At 44.6% G+C, this 12,059-nt stretch overlaps 1 protein-coding gene across 2 annotated transcripts in view; it reads left to right on the top strand.

Annotated features, from left to right (window-relative positions):
* Positions 1-12,059, top strand: part of PTPN14 (protein tyrosine phosphatase non-receptor type 14) — a 118,197-nt gene that overhangs the window by 91,168 nt on the left and 14,970 nt on the right. Inside the window, exons 14-17 of one of the 2 annotated variants that reach the window (XM_060643829.3) lie at positions 2,358-2,501; positions 4,056-4,274; positions 7,563-7,691; positions 9,867-10,101. In XM_060643829.3, coding sequence (XP_060499812.1) covers positions 2,358-2,501; positions 4,056-4,274; positions 7,563-7,691; positions 9,867-10,101 — 727 coding nt within the window. The other variant, XM_060643832.3, reaches the window with a different exon arrangement.

A 12,059-nucleotide genomic window follows, 5' to 3' on the forward strand; every position in this document is an offset into this window, starting at 1 on the left:
CCCTACTTCATTCTCCCATTGATTTTCTTTTTTTTTAATTATATATACTCAGGTGCTCAGAGACCACAACCCTTGTCTGAGGTCTTGACCTTAGAGAAAGACTAGGAAGTTCTTCAGTGAGCCAGTGTGCCAGCGAGATAGCGATGGTGCCAGTGGCTCTGAAGGTCGGGATGGTTTCCCATCTGCTTTTTTTTTAAATGAAGAAACTGCCCCCTCCCCCAGCCCCGTCCATGCCCTTCCCACATCTCAGATCCTCCTCTGCGCTCCCCATCGTGGGCAGCTTCTGCCTGGCTTGTTAGGAATGGATAAGAATGGAGAAGGCTGTCCAGGCCTCTCTAGGATATGAAAACAGTGAGAACATTTAAGCAAACGGGAACTGGAGGGGCAGCAAGTATGGTGAGAATGTGCCCTGCAGGCAGCTCTCTGTAATGTTGGAGCCACTTGTCCCTTTGATGGATGATTCAGGCCTGCTGTGGTGATAGCTCCTCCTTCTGGCCCCTACTGCTGCCTTGAGGACATTTCAGTGTTTGTAGCCCCTGAACCTGAAATCAGGTGCCAGGAAAGAGAAAAGGCCAAATCAGACTTTTGAGTTATTTATTTGTTATCTCTGGCAACAAGCTGATAGGATAAGTGAGAAGGAACTAAGAGTAATCGTTTATCACTGGGGTTTCAGTTTTCACCAGGTCCCTAGTAATCTTTTCCTGACAAAGATAAGTTAGTTACTTTTTGCCTTAGGCCCAGTTAGTATCACCTGATGGTACAGGTGGGAAGGAAGCAGCAGGATTGTTAGGAGGACCTGGGAGACATTTTTTCTGAGAATTTTGCAGAGGGAGAGGGACATAGTCCTATGAAAGGAGATAATGAGGCAGGGGCGGTGGTGGGGGGGGGGGTGCAGAAATATTTCTCACAAAAACAAACTGATAAGCTAGCAAACAAGCAAAACCCCCAAATTTAAGTCTGGAATCTTCAAAATCTTCCTGGGATTGAGCAACCAGGGCCAACTTTTTGGCTGAAGGTTAATGGACACTTCTCTCACTTTATCACAGTTAATCTTCCTCTGAGATGTTCTTTAGTTTGATGGGTCGGCCCTGTCACTGAATGAAGCATTTAGTGACAGCCATCACTCCATTCTGACTATAGGTGGGAGGCTGATGGGATATAGGGTTGTAATGCCAGCCTGTCCCCCCCCACACTTAGAATAATCTGCCATCTGCTGGCACCATGGCTCCATCGCCACACCTCTCTGGGGAGCGCGTTTATAAATGACTAAGAAACAGAATTACTTAAAACCTGGAAAAGAAACCAGGGAGAAGATGACCCCTTCCTTTGGGGCAGCCAAAGGAATCTGCAAAGTAGTTTCACTTCTGTTAGGATCAAAATCTTAAATGCTGTTTAACTCCTCCACCTGTATGCTTTAGGAAGTCCCTCTGTCCTTCTGTCTTCTAAGACACAGTTGTTTTGAGGAAATGCTCTTACAGGCTTGTCTGAGGACAAGGAGATTTCTTTCACACCTCGGTCAGGGTCAGCGTAGAGGGCACAAGAAAGCACAGAAGTACACCTAACAGTGAGAACCGTGACTGGTCCCAGTTTCAGAGTATTGGTGCAGGTGAGAATGGAGAGGAAATCAAAACCCCCAAACAAGGGCCACGTGTTAACTCCAGCCTTCTCCCTGGATGGTGCCCTCAGCCCCCAAATCCTTATTCCCCCAGGGCAGAGTCACAGTCAGTAATGTCCCATCGTGGTCATTGGGAGCCATAGTGCCCATTCCTTTGGGCCTTCTGGATGCGGCATGAAGGGTTATGCCTCATGGATCGTGCTGGATGGCCGCAGACTTTGGCATTGGCAGGTCTGGGGATGATTTCCGTCTCAGCCTCTCAGAATGGAAACTTGGGAAGGTTTCTCTTCACGGTTTATGTGTCTGGATCTCTTAACAAGGCAACAAACGACGTTTATAAGTTTTTAATCATTTAATTTGTATAAAAGGGCCATCATTGTGATGGGATTGGATTCTTTATGAAACTCCTGCCTTCCTTCAGCCCTTGTCTTCCTGAAGTGTCTTGCTTATATGCCGTTTTGCGCTTTTTGGCCGAATGGCAGTGGGTATTTATGTGAAGTCTTTGCTTGTACTCGTTTGTTTGTTAGTTCACTCATTCATCCGTTTTTAGATAAAAGCTCAGGGGGAACTGGCTTCTTCAGGCACGGTGGGAATAAGGGGAAGGCTCTGTTTGAATTTGCCCTACTGATGGTGATTGTCTGCATTCCTTGGCTGGGGAGTTACAGATTTGGGGAGATTAGAACACATTCCAGCACTCTGCTCGTACTATAAACAATGAGAACATGCCTTTTCTTGCCGCAAGAATCTAGAGAAGCAGAAGATGGCAAGCCTGGAGGCACAGAAGCGGCCGCTCATGTTGGCGGCGCTGAATGGACTCTCAGTTGCCCGGGTCTCGGGGCGGGAAGAGAGCCGAGCTGATGCCACCCGAGTTCCCATGGATGAGAGGGTAAGCGCTGGGCTTGTCAAGCATGTGATTCATTCTCTGTGGTCTTGCGATTCCTGAGCTCTCGCCTTGCCCAAACATGCCAGCACCAAGGTTTGTTTGATGAATTAATTCTCTAATTTGAGATTAGCAAGGCCCGGTGTGCATTGTATTAAATTGATTCTTTCCAGCATCTCCAGTTTCCTTGTCAAGTTCATGCAGTAAGGCCTGCGTAACGGGACCGGCCCCTAACCAGCTGCGTGGCCTTGGTCAAGTCAGTCTTTTGCTGGGCCTGTTTCTATTTTTGCCAAATTAAGCAATTGCTGTAGCTTTCGACTTCTGTGAATTTTGTGAACCATTACCCTTTATTAGGGAGTGATTATCTTACCCAAGCATTTACAGAATTTTTTTTTAATATACTGTCCCCTTCTTTGGCTATAAAACATGACTGATTGATAATGCATTGTGAGAACTTTGGCTTTGAAAAGCAGGAAGAAGCTGCATGGTAGTATTTTAGACGTGAAGAAAGGCGTTCCTTTAGTTTCTACAATTACTTTCTGCTTAAGAAACACATGTACATTTAATTTTTTTTTTAATCTTTTTTTGAGAGAGAGACAGTGCATGAGCAGGGGAGGGGCAGAGATAGAGGGAGACACAGAACCTGAAGCAGGCTCCAGGCTCTGAGCTGTCAGCACAGAGCCCGTCGTGAGGCTTGAACTCGTGAACCGCGAGATCATGACCTGAGCCGAAGTCTGCTGCTTAACCAACTGAACCACCCAGGTACCCCTATGTGTAAATTTATTTCAGTGCTGGTGACATTTGGATTTTAGATTTCTGCCAGTGTACATGAAATTTTAGAAAGATTTTAAAGGCAGGAGGGACTGTAGAGGAATCATTTAATGCAGTTAATACTGTGTTATTGTAGTTGGTAGTTTGGCCACAGGAAAAATAAAAGATGGGCTCTCATCCTCAAAACTAGAGAACAGTGGACGAGTATCATCTTAAATTTAGCTCAGTAAAAACAGCTCTGGAAGTGAAGAAAAGTTTGTTTGGATAATTAAGATGAACAGTCTTTTTATCACTGGACTTTAAACAGAGGTGTTGGGACACCTGGTGGCTCAGTCGGTTAAACATCCGACCTTTGATTTCAGCCCAGGTCATGACCTCATGGTTCATGGGATTGAGCCCCACGTCGGGCTCTGGGCTGACAGCAGAAACTGCCTGGGATTCTCTCTCTCCCTCTCTCTCTGCCCCTCCCCCACTCATGCTTTCTCTCTCTCAAGTAAATAAACGTTACAAAAATAAACAGAGGCGTTAATAACGAAAATACGGACTTTGAATTTCAGCTCTTGCCTGGCCTTAATGACTGGTTCTATTTAAGGTATGAATGAGAAGGAAATTGCTTATTGGGCCAGAGAAACTAGCAAAATGGTTAATAATGAGACCAAATAAGCATTCGTTGCACCTCTTGAAACTGCTTGTTATCAACATGATCACTGTAAATCTTGAAAGAAATCTGATTTGTTGGGGTTTCGGGATAGGATAATCCGGAAAGCTGAAGATTAATTTCTGTTGCAGTTCAGAACCCTGAAGAAAAAGCTAGAAGAGGGAATGGTGTTCACAGAATATGAGCAAATTCCAAAGAAGAAGGCGAACGGCATTTTCAGCACCGCGGCCCTACCGGAAAATGCCGAGCGAAGCCGCATCCGCGAAGTCGTCCCCTATGAGGAGAACAGAGTGGAGCTGGTACCGACCAAAGAAAACAACACAGGTTACATTAACGCCTCCCACATCAAGGTAAGAAGGGGAGCGTGCTGGGAAGGTTTGTTGCAGATTGCTGGCTTCAAGGTCAAAATGCAGGGAGAAAAAAATTGTGCTCTCCCACTGAGCATCTTGGCTTATCCCCGGCCCCCGAGGGAGTGTTTTTGAACTCCTGTGCTTCTTAGGCAACTTCTCATGCCTGTCACTGCAGAGAGAAGGAAGCCCAGCAGCCTTGGGGAAAACCTCAGGTCAGCTATTTCTGAAGCCTGCTCACCACCGAGGATTTAACTTTTTCTTCCCTCTGCGAGTCATCGCTGTCCCCAACGCTCACAGGAGGAGCTGAGGATTGTCCTTTTCGGTTTGTAGTTAGCCCGTGATGGAGACTCTGGAAGTCACTGTCAGTGAAGTTTCTATGATATTCAAGAGCAGTGGGAACTTCGCAGTTCTCCCTTGTGACACTACAGGTTATGTATCATCCAGCCGAAGTCCCAAATCTGCATGTTCTTTAGAAGAGTGGACTGATTTGAATGCGGCCATAAAGGCGTGGTTGGTATTGAAGCTTGTAAGATTTGCCACATCATTCGGTGCATGAATACCATTAAATTTTTGTTAGCATTTCAAATCTTCATATCTCAGTATTTCATTGACTTTAGAATTGGCTTCGCTCAGCCCCAGCTAGAATTTCGAGTTACAGATACATGTGTGTATATGGTTAAACGTTTTCTAAATGGCTTACCTTCCTCAATCTTCCTAACAACAGAACATACTCGTTTAGAACGTCACTGTTTGCCCTGACCTCCAAAATAGGAGAATTTATTCATATACTAATAGTAAAACAGTTGTTACAGGATGTTTTTAAATTATCCACGGTTCACGTTAACAGTCTTTTATGATCGTAACCTTAGAAATTTGGTTTGGGCCTTGTTCCGAGTCATTTCCTTTCTTCATTGGACTTTCCAACTGTAGCTGAATTTTTGGTAGATTCCTTTGAGCCTCTGAAATACAGCCAGATGTCTGGTGCATGTATCAGTTATAATGGTTTCAGTACAGAATCTGAAAAGTAGACTGTGCTTGGATGTATGGGTTTTGTACACAGAGCATAGATAACTACACATATATACGTGTATTTTTTTTAGGTGCCGGAAAGTACCGTCAAAAAATATGAAAGAGTAACTGTCATGGATCATATTGGGTATCTTATTTTAATTTTTGAGAGAACCAAAACTATAAAACTGAACCTCAAGAAACTCTCAAGTAAACTGATGATGGTCAGTTTCATGAGCTTAATTGAGATTATGAAATGATAACCAAAAGAATGTACTCAAAGACGCAACTCACACGGCTGCTCCTTGATAGAGTGTCTATGGAATCTTACACAGCTATATCATGCTATCTTCTCCTTTTGGCCAAATACCCTCCGCCATTTTCCATCTGCTCTCTGGAAAAGCTGTCACTATGCGTCAGATGTGCCCATTGGGTATTGTTAACAGAAACATTCCCCTCCTCAGTATTCTCCGAGGCCTACGTTTCGTCTTGTGGATCCGGGTTAGACATGGGTGCATTTAATAGACCCATAGAGCTTGTAAGAACTTGTCCTTATGTTTTTGGAATTGAGTTGTATATCTTGCCAATGTTTTCTCCCTGGGTTCCAAGCAGCTATTAACACAGAACAGAGATTTATTTGCTCCAGAGGTAGAATCATCACATCTGTGAAATCTACCTCCATAGCATTGGTTGTTGTGTTTTTAATGCAGTTTTTAATACCCTCCTGTCAATACTTGGAATATGCTGAAAGGCCCCAGGCAGCAGCATACTCTGGAAGTATTTATGGTTCCTATATGTTGGGTGCCAGGGAGGCTAATGTTTAAAATCACAATTCCACAGATAAACGAAACTCCTAGCCAGCCAGCCAGTGTATGAATGTTATCTCCCCCAGTACTTGGAAAATGGATTTTGCTTGCCAGTTTTGACCTAAACATAAACATGTCTTGTGTAATGAGACAATAACTGACATTGTTTTTGTTTGACTCAAGTTAGTATATAGTTTCAAAAAATAAACGAAGGGAAAAAGTTTCAAACAATGATCGCTTCATGCTCCAGGAACTCTCCAGAGATTTGCACTGGTGGATGGATAAGGAGGCCTGACTTCGAAAAAATGTCAAGGCACGGGAATGGGAAGGCACACAGAAAGAATGCCTCCAAAGGGCAAGATTTTGCCCTCATAGCATGCCCTTCAGCACTTTGGGCACAACCTCTTATTCATGATTCTCTGCCACTGATATTTATAGCTGCGGAATTATCCTCCCAAGATCGCCCTGAGCTGCACGGGATAATATTGTTGTTATCCGAAATCATCTCATGATTCCAAAGTTTGGTTGGATACTCTGGTCCAAGAGGAAGTTAATAATCAAATATCACGTATTGTTGATTTAAATGCATTCATAACACCTCTACTGTATATGGCACCACAGAGTAGGAAGGACAACAGAAGTAATTGACACAGTTCCCAGCAGGTCATTGGTACAAAGACGTTGCTTTCTAAAGGGATGTTATTCCGTGGCACACTTTTGTTGTTGTTGCTGTTTAGAAGGATGCCAGAGAGGCATGCCTGGGTGGCTCAGTCGGATAAGCGTCATGAGACTCATGGTCTCGACTCAGGTCACGATCTCACAGTCTGTGAGTTCGAGCCCCGTGTCGGGCTCTGTGCTGACGGTGTGGAGCCTGCTTGGGATTCTCTCTCTCCCTTTCTCTCTCAAAAAAATAAAAGTTTAAAAAACTATAAAAAGATATTAAAAGGATGCCAAAGCGTACTGTCTCTCCAACTCTGGATCACAGTATAATAGCGGGGTGTGAAAGCAACCTAGTAATCAGGACCAGTTTGGGTTTGTGAGTGTGTGTATGTCTAAAAGGACTAGAACGGAGAGGAGAAAAGAATAGAAATTATCAGAGTACATTGCACATAGTGAGCATAAGTATGGTTTCTGCAACAAGTAAGTTCTGTTAGGTTACACACACCCCTACTGCCATGTAATGTGTGTATGGGTGGGTGTGGGGGTGTATATTTTTAACATGCGCTGGTTTGTGTATAATTACTGTAACTTGCAGGCAAAAAAAAAAAAGATTAGGTGCATTTTAATAGGCTTGAGTGGCAAAAAGTGTTTTCATGTGAGAATGTGTCACTGAGGTTTCTGATGATGGCACTAACCCATTTGGCCTAAAAGGTGTTATCCAAGGTTCTCAGGTAGATACAGATGGACCCATGGCCAGCAGGTAATGCTTTCTTCGATCTGGGGTTCGTTTACCGATGTTTTCCTTGGTTTCCAGGTGGTGGTTGGTGGGGCAGAATGGCACTACATAGCCACTCAGGGGCCCCTGCCACACACATGTCACGACTTCTGGCAGATGGTGTGGGAGCAGGGAGCGAACGTGATTGCCATGGTCACCGCGGAAGAGGTAAGGGGACTGGCTACCCAGCCATCTGTTCCCGGGAGAGGGGTGGCCAGAAGAGAGGCTCCATATCTGGTGACCTTACTGCCTCATCCTGCTTCCTACAGCACCATTTCTCTGCAAATCCTTTTCTTTCTGGCATTCTAGATTTGTTTTATTTTCCAAAGATAATTTATCATTGTGTCCTGTCTTCATCCAGCTTCTCAGCTCTTTTCCTCAGATTGCCATCAACTAAAATCAGTCAAACAAACAAACAGACAAACAAGAACCAAACTTCAGTTCAGCTCACTTTTATGTGCCAAACAAAGCAGTCTTCTTTCCCCTGGAATCTGAGTGAGAACTTTGGGCTGCCCAGAGCAGCTTTGGGCTGCTCTGGGCAGACGGCACATATTCCCAGCCTCGGCCGGGGCCAGCTCCACACCCCTTCGTGCTTATCAGCTGCAAAGAGACCAGAAGCTGTTGATCCTGTAGAGGTCTCTATTCTTTGGGGAGGGGGGGCGGGAATCTTTTTCTTCTTTTGCCAAGTCAAACATAGTTTTTCTGTTATAACCAGAACACTCTACGTGGTGTTGTAAAAACTGGCTCATGCTACCGGCCGACGTAGCAGTTTGCTTGGGGCTTACTGTCTTTAGGGGAAGATGTTTTGTGTTTCTTCTCTTGTCACATTCTTGAGTTTTTGTTTTCAAGTCATTTAAGGGACTAGCTTCATCTAGCTTTCACCAGTATCTGTGGTAGGGCATATACTTTCCTACACATTTTTAAAGGGTGGGGAAGCAGACAGCAAACTGAAAAAAAAAAAAAAAAAAAAAGTCATGTTTCCTCCAATGACTATTCTGAGCAGTTGCTTTCCAGAACAGCCCCTAAGAGGGGTGCCTGGGTGATTCAGAAGGATGAGCGTCTGACTCTTGTCTTTGGTCATAATCTCACAGGCTCTGTGTTGACAGTGTGGAGCCTGCTTGGGATTCTCTGTCTCCCTCTCTCTCTGCCTCTCCCCCACTTATGCTGTCTCTGTCTCTTTCAAAAAATAAATAAACTTAAAAAAAAAGTCTTTAAAAACATCTCTAGAATGGTATTATCCCCTCTGGAATTGCATTACTGTAAGGGGTTCATCCAACTCAATGCAATGTGTCATCTGTGCTGAACTCAGGGGTGTGGTGGCAAACAAGACAGGTGTGATCCCTGTCCCCAGAGAGCTTCCTTTCTAGTGGGAGGGACAATAAAAAATGAACAAATAAAGTAAGCTCAGTAGGGGTAACTGCCATGAAGGAAATAGAACAGGTGATGGGACAGAGGGGTGGGAGTGGGGGCGGGGGTGCCACCAAGGGCCCCTCTAAGGAGGTTGCATCTGAGCTGAAACCTGAGTGACCAGAAGGGGCCAGGCTTACAGACACGACGTCTGGTGATCTGTGTGGCAGCCAGAGGCTTAAAGTCTCTTGGAATTTGTAATCGGTGTAGTCCCTCAGGAATAATAGCAATTAAAGCCTCAGGTAAAAATACATGCACAGGATTGGTAAGTGAAGAGGCATGTGTGCTTCAAATCTAAGACTCAGTTCAACCAGATGAATCAGGGTGGGGGTGTTTGTAGCCTCCGAGGATGTGTTGCTTTTTGTTTGTTTGTTTTTAATTTGTAGTAGTGTAGTATTGGTTTCAGGAGCAGAAGCCAGGGGTTCAACATTTGCATACGACAGTCGGTGCTCATCCCGACAAATGCGTTGCTTTGTAAGCGGGCCAGCCTGCAGGGCTCCCCGGGAGAGCAGGACCCCAGCTCGCCCTCGACCTCCATAGCTGTGCGCCCAGCACTGTTCCGTCCCCACCCACTTCCTGCCCCGGTTTCCTTCAGAGCCACCATCTGATCCACGCTCCACTCCAGTGATTTAACTGTGCAACCCTTAAAAAACAGACCCCATTTTATTCCTGCCTCTGCCCTCTCTGCACCGGCTCTTCTCGCTCACATTCAGCCGCAGCTCAGTTGTGCATCTTTTAAATACTTCCTTGCCGTAAGTACCACTGTGAATCATACTAGCTCTTAGGATGCACGATCTAATCTGCGATAGAGACTGCCCAGTGCACTGAGTTACTGACCTAGGAGCTAGTCACATTTCCTCTGTCCTCAGATTTAAGATTAAGAGGATAAGAGCTTCCCCTGACTTCCTTCTGATTTTGCTTTTGTGTGTGATTCAGGAAGGCGGACGAACCAAGAGCCACCGATACTGGCCCAAACTGGGTTCCAAGCACAGCTCAGCCACCTACGGCAAGTTCAAGGTCACCACAAAGTTCCGAACGGATTCTGGTTGCTATGCAACCACAGGCTTGAAGGTCAAGCACCTTTTGTCAGGGCAGGAAAGGACGGTGTGGCATTTGCAGTACACTGACTGGCCGGACCATGGCTGCCCAGAGGATGTCCAAGGATTTTTATGTAAGTTTTTTCTTCCCAGTCAGAACTTTAGCAACTGCCTCAATGGTCTGATCAGTTGGAAGGGAAAGGGAAGGCAAGGATGCTTTCTCATAAGTGGCAAAAGTATTAATTACGTCATTGAAATTTATGTTTCTTCATATGGTGTATGTAGAACAGAGAAGAATAATACATGTCATTTATCATATTCTCCTTACCTTTTATGCAAATAAGCTGAAACTGTGGCAAACTGATTCATTCTATCTTGATGTAGACCTTTGAGTACTCACCAGTAGGTAACTACTCTGATATATGTCACATGTCAGAACCTTGAAACCATTATGCTAAGTAGAATAAACTGGACACAAGGGGACACATGTTGTATGATTCCATTTTAGAGAGGTGCCCAGAATAGAAAACTTCACACAGGTAGAAAGTGTAGTAGAGGTTACCAGGGGCCAGGGGAAGGGGGAATAGGAAATAGGAAGTTATTGTTTGATGGGTACAAAGTTTCTATTTGGGGCAATGAGAAAATTCTAGAAATGGATAGTGGCAATGGTTACGTAACACTGTAAAACACACTTATTTTTTTACTTTTCATAGAGGTTTGCTTTTCATAAACCCCGCATTTCCCTATAGCTGGAATCTCAGTGAGTACTTTCTTGTACCTCTGATGAAGATACTAAGAGTTATTGAAATCAACTTTTGGGACGCCTGGGTTCCTCAGTCAGTTAAGCCCCCCACTCTTGATCTCTGCTCAGGTCATGATCTCGTGGTTCATGGGATCAAGCCCTATGTTGGGCTCTGTGTTGACAGCAAGGAGCCTGCTTGGGATTCTCTCTCCCTTTCTCTCTGCCCCTCCCCAGTGTATTCTCTCTCTCTCTCTCTCTCTTTCTCAAAATAAGTAAACTTAAAAAAAAATGAAAGAAAGAAATCAACTTGTTGTTTTTGAAAGTATGAGTTTTGAACTCATCAGTTCACATATATTTTTCAGAGTATGATTTTCTTAGAAGCTGACTGATCTAGAATATATGCAGTACTTTATTTGAAAAGCCAAAAACTGGGTGTGTGCCCACTGCATTCTAGGCTCTGGATCAGGCTCTCAGAACATAGAAAAGAGAGGGTCTCTGTTTTGAAGGCGCTCATGAGAAAGGCAAGCCAGTGATGGCAGTCCAGGGGTGAGATCTGACACTGTCATCTGCTTTTTGGTGATGGTTATAATGCTCCCCCTTCCTTTTCCACAGTCTCGTGTAATTGTCCCGCACTTGTGGAGACACCCCATTCCTTCCTCACGCAGCTAGGCCTAGGGTTCTCGGCAGATTTATTACCTGCTATGTTGTTGACTCTCCAGCTGGCGGAAGACAATAGGACCATCATCTGGATGTTCGATAAGGTCAAACCCTTGATTTTATTTTGATTTTCATTTAGAATTGAGGCGTGGGGAGAGGAGAAGAGAGAGAATCGGGTTTTCAAGAACCTAAAAGTACCATTTCACAAGTTCCAATGGGAAGTTTCTGATGCAGACTTGTTTGCTGATGAAAGTGTTTAATTTCCCATCAGGGAAGTAACAGTGGTCCTTGAGAAGGTGGTCACTGACAGAGAGCAGAAGGGTGATGGGAATCACAGGATCTGGAGCAAGAAAGACCTAGAGAGGGTTCGTGCTTGGCCTGAGGTCAGACGGTTATACTGTAGCTTAAAATATTAATAAGGTGGGCAGGGACCTTTGTAGAACTTTCTTTCCTCATAACAGTGCTCTTTTTATTTTTTTTTTCCGTGATAATCTTTTGCTAATTGATTTACCAGAACTATCTCCAAAATGCAGAAAATAGAAACAATGGAGGGGGGTGGCCACCTGTGTGACTTAGTCGGTTAAGCATCTGGCTTGGGCACGGGTCATGATCTCACGGTTCATGAGTTCGAGCCCCACATCAAGCTCCATTCAGTCAGTGTGGAGCCTGCCTGGAATTCTCTCTTTCTCTTTC

This window comes from Panthera onca, chromosome F1 (assembly GCF_046562875.1).
Source record: "Panthera onca isolate mPanOnc1 chromosome F1, mPanOnc1 haplotype 2, whole genome shotgun sequence".
In the NCBI taxonomy this organism is placed as follows: domain Eukaryota; kingdom Metazoa; phylum Chordata; class Mammalia; order Carnivora; family Felidae; genus Panthera; species Panthera onca.